Source organism: Centruroides sculpturatus, unplaced genomic scaffold (assembly GCF_000671375.1).
Source record: "Centruroides sculpturatus isolate CEXI.00-Female unplaced genomic scaffold, Cexi_2.0 scaffold98, whole genome shotgun sequence".
Taxonomy (NCBI): Eukaryota; Metazoa; Arthropoda; class Arachnida; order Scorpiones; family Buthidae; genus Centruroides; species Centruroides sculpturatus.
The window spans coordinates 214,791-223,443 of NW_019384476.1; the positions used below are offsets into that span (position 1 = coordinate 214,791).

The window sequence follows — 8,653 nt, forward strand, 5'->3', positions numbered from 1 at the left end:
AATTAGAGACCCAAATAAAACAAATATTTGTGTTTTTCAAATAAATTTTCTTTAGTCTCTTTTATAATAAATGAATTTATCTATTTCTAAGTAAAAATTGAAAGTGTCTGTAGAAGTAATTTTTTAAAATATCCTTTTTTCTTGATAAAGTTTTAATACTTATTATAATCTAGACATGTTAATTTTTAAATATACTTGTATATTGGGCCACGAGTATATATACTTATGGCCCAAAACTCCTTGACTTCTTCCAATGCGGCCCAGAAAAACAAAAAGGTTGGACACCCCTGATCTAGGACGTAATCTCCTGCATACTCACTCATTGAGGTGGAGCGTTAATGGCGGCTCTTCTATGGGACTAACAGAATTGCGTTTGTTCTCAAAATTTGATCAATCGATTTTGATAATACTGTACTACTATTTTCCATTAATTGCGATGATGAATCCACGAATATATACATATATATATATATATATATATATAAAATGGCGGTTAAGACTGTTTTCGAGATACAAGGTCGCTATCACAAGCGTGTGCGACAAGGCACGATGACCCAAAGTGGCTAGCAAGTCTTCTATGTGGCTTAGAGAATTTGATGGGCCGATTTTGATAAAATGTCATTTTCCGTTAATTGCAAAGATTAATCCAAAGATGTTATAAAAAATGGAGGTCCATGACTTCGTTTTCGAGATACAAAGTGACAACGTCCACGCTCTTTGACGTGATTAAGTGCTCCTAACGGAATTTAGGGGACAAATTTATAGAAAGCACTGCATGCGCCTAACAGAAAATGGATGCGAAAAACGAAAAAAACACAAGAATAAGAACAAAAAGTGCCGAACACGAAGAATGATCCAAGAACAAAGAAAGCGATTATTTTGTTCATGGATCGCATTCTTTCCGACTCCGCCTCAATTCTAAGGCTACGTCCTACTTGGTAGCGTCCAGCGACCGCGAACGGAAAAAATCTTTGTACGCGCGTCCAACTCGCGAGCGATTTCTGTCCAGAGTGGACGCGTGTTGTTTACAAGATGGCGACGAGAAGACTTCGTCGAATGCTACTATGGAAAATATGACAAGCATTAAAACGGTAAATTTGACAGTTAATTAATTGTTATCACTAACTAGATACACAACAAATATAAATAATCTTTATAAAATAATAAGTTAAAAAAATTTTTTAAACAAAATCAGAAATTATTAAATTATGTAAAAGATTATTAAGTACATACGACATATATACATAATTTATTTGTCATTCTGTTTACATTCATCTTCAAAATCAGCCATTTTCTTCGTTGGAAGCGCGCAAGGTCCTAGAACGGGTAGCCAACATACGGCCCGTCTAATGAATTTATGCGGCCCGCGATTAATCTTTCAATATTAGCTACTTAAGTCCGAACAGCTCGACGAAAAATTCTAACGCCTAAAAAGGTCAACAACTCACTGTGCATTCAGAGCTAACGCTCCATTACAAATGTCTTAAGCACAGCGTAGAATGTCGATAATGCATGATAATATGAAAAATGTATCTGTAACCTCTATGTACTGTACAATTTAGTCTCTACGGGATGACACCACAATGAGATCTCGCACCCCTAGGGCAGCCTCTGGTTCGGCCCGTGAAAAAAGTTTTCTTTCGAATTCGGCCCGGGGGCAAAAACTGTTGGCCACCCGTCCTAGAATATACCTTGGGAAGCGCGAGCAGTGGAAGCGGCGATCAAACTGGCTTGATAGCTGCTTCCTGCACGCGCGTGTAGAAGCGTCATCTGGTGGTCGCTACACGCTAAACGCGGTTACTCCGAACGCGCACATTTGCTTGAACTGGTTTGTCCGCTCCGTTGGAAGCTTGGTCACTGGACGCTGCCACGTCGGACGTAGCCTAACGCGATAAGATAAAGTCTCGGGCGTTAGAATTGAGGCGGACTCAAGACTATACAATGATAATCTGAATGCAATTTCCATATCACGGACTCACAAAATTAATTTATTGACTTATCCAATATAAATTTTGAAGCATTGTTATATAATTTCAAAACAAATATTTCAATGATCAAATAAAAGCTTATTTACATTTTTACGCTAATGAATTTGATTTCTACTTTTCTTAGAAGACGAATAAATTTTTGTTTGTTTGTTTAAATTTAATGATAAAAGTAGTATTATAAGAAAACATTTATAATTGCAACAATGTTTTTTATATAAAGATTAAATATTAATTCATCAAAGTATTCCGATAATAAATATTACTTACAAGCTAGGCGCCTTCTTCACGGGCCTTTCACACGATATGCATTTTGCCATGTGCCTAAGAATAATATATAAAATTCTAATTTATGTAAATTATGGAAAGTAATTTCAAATCAAATATATTATTACGTTTTTGTTCCTGCTGGTATAGGAGTTTCCCATTCCATAAAAGATTGAAGCTGTTTCATTCTGATCGCTAAACCTTTTAACTTATTTTCTATCATTGTAGAGAGATTCTCTACTTCCGCTTTTTCTGACTTATTATCTAATTGTTCAATCAAAATACTACTCGTTTTATTTAATACTTCTTCCTATTCAAAAATAAATATCTTTTGTTGTAATTTTACATTTAAAAAATTAATTATGAAATATTTCATATTAAAAAGTCTCACTTGATTCGTAATACTTGATATTATTTCATGCATGCTTTTGTTGATGTCTTTTACCATATTTTCATATTCTTCTTTGTTTACTTTGCCTTCTACGTCTTTAATTTCCGCTTTCTATTCATTAATTTATGTTTATATATGTCAATATATGAATATTGAGTTCTTAAAATATAGAAAAACAAATCCTTACGCTAGCTAATGCATTATCTACTTCAATTTTATTAGCTTTCATGGCTTTCAACATACTTATGCTACTCTGCAATTCCTGTAAAATAACGTCTATTTAAAATGTTTGTATATCAATAACTTAATTATAAATTACTACTAAGTATTGTATAAATCAGACTAAATTTAAAAAACTTTATTTTGCAAAATATGTTCCTTTGATATTCAAATATATTGTTCATTTATCGTCAATTGTCTGGAAACTTCACAGAACATTGACGTAACTTAGTTAAAATTCCCAGACTAGCTCAGTAAACTGTAATAGTGACATTTTATGTTTCAATAATACTCTTGTAATACAAATTATTCTCTTTTTTATATATTACAATTATCGATAGCCAATGGCCTAGACTATAAAAGTTTCAGTCTTTCGCTCTGAGGGTCCGAGTTCGAGTATGGAATTTTTTAGAAAAAACTTTTTCCTCTCTGTTGGCACTAAGATCTGTTTTTTACAAGTCTATTATGGGTTCGGCCAGGCGCACATGGAGCGAGAGCCGGGTGGTGAGCGATCCGATCGACATATCCGGACGAGTTATTACCGAAAAATCCAGATTCGATCCAAGATCCCCAGAACGGACTATCAGTAGGCTACCACCTTAAAAAAAATTAAATCAAGTAATCCGAAGACAAAATTTAAAGTCAGAGAAATAGCCAGAGAAGACACTATTAATTTATCTGTAATTCTACATTTTTTGGATATCCAGTACAAACCTCAATTAATATAAATCGTTGACAATCTTTTTCAATATCTTTTAATCTTGATTGAACAAGTTGAAATTCTTCTTTATCCTGCAAAGTTAAAATATATCCAAACTACAGGTTATTCTATTTTACGATATTTTACTATGTAAATATCTTAAACCTCGGGCGTAAATCCTCTTTCATAATAATCCATTAATATTTTAATATTTTCGTTTTGTTTACTGAATTCATCCTTAAATACAGAGAAATTTTCGTTCATTGTTTTATTTTCAACAGTAACTTGCTTGATGTTGAGATGAACATTCATTAATTGTTCCATTATATTGGCTTTATCCATTTCATCCAATTCTAAATCTTTTCCAAATTTATTGATAATTGGATTAGCTTTTTGTACAAATTCATCAAACTAGAAAGAGTTCGAAATAAGCCTTAGTACTATATAATTACTAAATAAATACTACAAATTGCATTAAAAGAAACAAACGCTTACTAAATTTCCAAGTGTAGCTAAGTCATAGCCTCCTAATAAATATAAATTTTACATCATTATTAATAATAATAAAAATCTTAAGAGTAATAAAGAAACATTCTATGTATTTCATTGGTTCAAAAAGAAAAAGGCTACAAGGCCCCATACCAAGCTTTTAAAGGCCTTGCTTGACAGTGGCCTAACGAGTGTGGCTCTGGACACAGGCGCTAATTAATTAAAGGTATATATACATAAATATAATTTATTAATTAATTAATTTATTTAATCCAGGACCAGATTTTTGGGTTTTCCGAATTCGTGCCCAAGGGCCTTCATAAATAGAAAATAATAATAATGAAAAAAAGGAGAGAAACGAAAAAATAGTGGTAAGAAACGATCCAGAAAACGAAATTTGGCAAACTATATTTGTAAATCTAAATATATATAACTCAAAGGTGACTGACATAGTGATCTATCAACGCACAGCCCAAACCACTGGACGGATCGGGCTGAAATTTGGCATGCAGGTAGATGTTATGACGTAGGCATCCGCTAAGAAAGGATTTTGATCAATTCTACCCCCAAGGGGATAAAATAGGGGATGAAAGTTTGTATAAATCTTCTTAGATTTTCGACTGATTGAACTGAAATTAAAGATTGGAGCTACTATGATGACGTCTGCTTAAATAGGATTTTGATAAATTCAACCCCCATGGGAATAAAATAAGGGATGATGGAGGATGTAAATGTATTAGTTTGAACCTATCAGTACCTAATGGAACGAATAAATTAAGACGAGCAAAATAATTTGTAGTTCTAAATGTTGACAATAGATGGCGTTAGTAGTATTTTAAAACGCGCTATCGTCGTGTTTTCACTGAGTTACATATACCCGATGATGAGTGGCCGCCGTATCTAATAGTACATACTATACCTAAATATTTCTAGCGGATTTCATTGTAGAGAGATTCTCTACTTCCGCTTTTTCTGACTTATTATCTAATTGTTCAATCAAAATACTACTCGTTTTATTTAATACTTCTTCCTATTCAAAAATAAATATCTTTTGTTGTAATTTTACATTTAAAAAATTAATTATGAAATATTTCATATTAAAAAGTCTCACTTGATTCGTAATACTTGATATTATTTCATGCATGCTTTTGTTGATCTCTTTTACCATATTTTCATATTCTTCTTTGTTTACTTTGCCTTCTACGTCTTTAATTTCCGCTTTCTATTCATTAATTTATGTTTATATATGTCAATATATGAATATTGAGTTCTTAAAATATAGAAAAACAAATCCTTACGCTAGCNCTAAAAGTCTGCTTTGCCATGACAATAAACAAGTCTCAGGGGCAAACTCTCAAATTTGCGGGTATTGACTTGAGAGAACATTGCTTCTCTCATGGACAGTTTTATGTTGCTTGCTCACGAGTAAGTTCACCCAATAGCTTGATAGTTTTAGCGCCTAATGACAGATTAGTTAAGAATATTGTGTACAAAGAAGTTTTGTAGGCCCTAATTTTTACACACGCTAAACAAAAGTAAAGCCGCAAAAACTATACCTAATTAATAATAATACTTTTTAACGCGAGCGAAGCCGCGGGCAAAAGCTAGTATCGTATAAAATTAAAGTATAGAACGCTGTAGTAGAATTTACACAGGCATTAGTCGTTACAGGGTATTCACAATTGCGAGTGTCCTGGGACCACCACATAAAATAAACCCATTCCTGACTATATAATTAAAATAATTTAGAAAAAATAAACTTAAAATTTCACATATATACACTATAAGGAGAGATTGACTTTTGGACATTCGATTTCCTGAAAATTCGAGTTCCATAAATATTTTGATAACAGCAAAATCATTTGTAAACATTAATTTTCATTGTCTGTTTTCTGTTTAATTTATTGTTTTAACGTTTTAAATAATGCTTTATGTGTTATGAAAATTTCAATTTTTTATAGGGAATATTTTTACATCTTAAGAGATTTTACAATTTTTCTTTTCAGTTCTGTGGAAACGAAACTTTATTTATAACGTGTAATTCGTTTGGTGACTTTCGTGGGGATTTTAATTAACGTCCATTACGTCCAAAAATCGGGAAATGAGTTTATATATCACGGATCCACTCACTTTACATCATAGTCGCCAAATTTGATACTTGATATCGCATAAGATTTAGGATCTTATTAGTACTGGATTTCAAGTACTGAACGAAGACAAATATATACAAGTATAGGATACATTTTTGCGTGTTTGAGTCCGCGAGGTCTTTGACAAAAATCTAGATTGTTTATCCCTACAGCCACTGAATGAGGATAAAAATGATACTCACTCTCGTGATGACTTGTAAATCCAGTGTTATCCTAAAGAAAATATTAAATTGTATTTTATTTTGGCATTGACATATCATATATACCAACTACTTAAATTTAAACTGTAAAAAAAATTAATAAATTTAAATTTCATTTAAAATAAAGCAAAAACACCTCTAAAAACTTGATACGATCGTAAGTTACATCCAATAACTCATAAGCGTCCACTAATCGCTTATCACCATCCACCTAAGTTTTAACGAAGCATATTTTAGGTTTGAATATTGAAAAATATGTATTTATTGTTATATAATTGTCATTATTAATTAAATATTATTAAATAAAAAATATGATGTACAATTTTATCAATCTTGTCAATTATTTGAGAATGTTCAGTCAGTTGTTCGTTAATTAATGATAAATGTTTCTCCACATAGTCTTTCATTTCGAGATATTCTTTCTTTATTACAATTTCTTGTAGCTTTTCATTGACTACATTCTAAATTAAAACGTAAATAATCATCAAAAATAAAGTAAGTTGAATTATCTTTAGTTTTGATTAATATTTTCATTTCAGTTTGCTTACAAACCACTCTGCCACACTCATCATATGCTTTTCGACTTCATTAAATATTCTTTCCTGTAAATAAATTCCAAAATACGGTTAATAATAAGGCATACTTTTCATTTAACCTTTTAACAGTTTTAATTATCATTATAAGCCTATTTATTTAGTAATAATGATATGCTTGTAAAATATGATACACTTACATTTTCCTTCTTCTTTTTTTCAAAATCTCTTCTTTGTTTATCTATAGTTCTGGCATGGATATCTAACACGCTTACAATCTTTAATAGGAAAAAGTAATGAAAAAAAATCATATTTTTCTGTTTTTTCTTTTATATTTTAAAATGTTTACCTTATCGATGCCAGATTCCATAGCATCAATGCGTTTCGAAAAATTCATACTTTGCCACATGTTTCCAACCATCCACTTCCGTCCAGAACAGTAAGTATCGGATAATACATCACTCGATTCTTTGCTAGGAATTTTTTTCTCATACTCTACATTAAAAGTTTTTGGCTCTTCAAAAGATTTATCAGAAATTTTAGCATCATTTATGCCACGAATAGTTTGTTCCGAAGAAATGGTTTCGATTTCATGTTCGTCTATTTCATTAAGAGATTCTTCTTCCATTACAGAACAATCTTTAATATTAGTTTTTGTTGAAAAATCTATTTCTTCCAAGTTTGAAATACCAGATTTTACACTTGATTCTTCTTCTAACACAGCTTTATTTGTAGCATTTTCAATTTGAAGCGATTCCATTTCTTCATTTAATCCATCCTCTTCGTACTCAAGTTCCTGCATGTTTAACGAAGATTCATGGTCATCAGAAATTATCATCTGCCGTTCATATTTAACAACCGTTCCCATCATTGAAGATTGCTGTAAAATGTCTTTTGATCCAGCAGGTGAAATAATATCAGATTTTTTGTGCTTCTTAAAAATATTTGGCGCGCTTGTAAAGAAGCAAGCGGTATCTTGGAGATCCTTTACTAAAACTCTTGCTCTGATATCCTGTTAAAAATAACAATATTTGTTTAAGTTCATAAATTCTGTTTGTAGTTAAAAATATAGAATTTTAATTTGAACTCACATGAATATCGAGCTCTCTAACAATCACTTTTAAAATGGTTCGAAGGACTTTAAAGTTTACTACTCCTACTTCTGGAGTATTCAGAGCCACATCGATTAATTGATCCAAAGTAAAAATTTTGCTTTCCATACTACTATTAATTTGTTCCTTTGAATAATTTATTTTAATTAGTTTAGAATGTTTCACTCGAATTATCTCAATTAATTTTAAAAAATTTGGAATTTCAAGTTTACGAGTGTAATCTTATCTGAAAGCACATAAACGTTCAATAATAAATTTAAACAATTAAATATATTTTTTTTATTTGTTGAAATCACGAGAAGATATTTAAGTGAATTTATTTTAAAACATTAGATATAAAAGAAAATAATTCTAAACTATTTTTTTTTTTATTCGTGAGATTCAGAAAAAGTATTGTGTATAGCAAGAGATATCCAAGATTTGACATTCTAATTTTTCTTATAAAACTTATCTGTACCCTCAAAATTATTATTATAAAACGGCAAAAGGCTTAAAGTTTTTATGATAAAATCTCGTAATAGATTCTCTTTTTCTTACAAGAAGTTTCGGTAATACAGTGATACCCCGACTTACGCTACCCCGACTTAAGCCGGATGCACACATGCGG

At 31.2% G+C, this 8,653-nt stretch overlaps 1 protein-coding gene across 1 annotated transcript in view; it reads right to left on the reverse strand.

The window, feature by feature from the left end:
- Positions 1–8,294, reverse strand: part of LOC111621315 — a 10,323-nt gene extending 2,029 nt beyond the window's left edge. The window contains exons 1-14 of the mRNA XM_023363400.1: positions 8,026–8,294; positions 7,284–7,946; positions 7,135–7,212; positions 6,950–7,003; positions 6,722–6,862; positions 6,538–6,612; positions 6,384–6,414; positions 4,058–4,089; positions 3,728–3,973; positions 3,577–3,654; positions 2,831–2,905; positions 2,644–2,754; positions 2,381–2,562; positions 2,256–2,309 (exon numbers count right to left, since the gene is read on the reverse strand). Of these exons, the coding sequence (XP_023219168.1) occupies positions 2,256–2,309; positions 2,381–2,562; positions 2,644–2,754; positions 2,831–2,905; positions 3,577–3,654; positions 3,728–3,973; positions 4,058–4,089; positions 6,384–6,414; positions 6,538–6,612; positions 6,722–6,862; positions 6,950–7,003; positions 7,135–7,212; positions 7,284–7,946; positions 8,026–8,154 (1,949 nt within the window). The 5' untranslated portion in view covers positions 8,155–8,294. The remainder of the gene's footprint in view (positions 1–2,255; positions 2,310–2,380; positions 2,563–2,643; positions 2,755–2,830; positions 2,906–3,576; positions 3,655–3,727; positions 3,974–4,057; positions 4,090–6,383; positions 6,415–6,537; positions 6,613–6,721; positions 6,863–6,949; positions 7,004–7,134; positions 7,213–7,283; positions 7,947–8,025) is intronic.
- Positions 8,295–8,653: the final 359 nt, after the last annotated feature.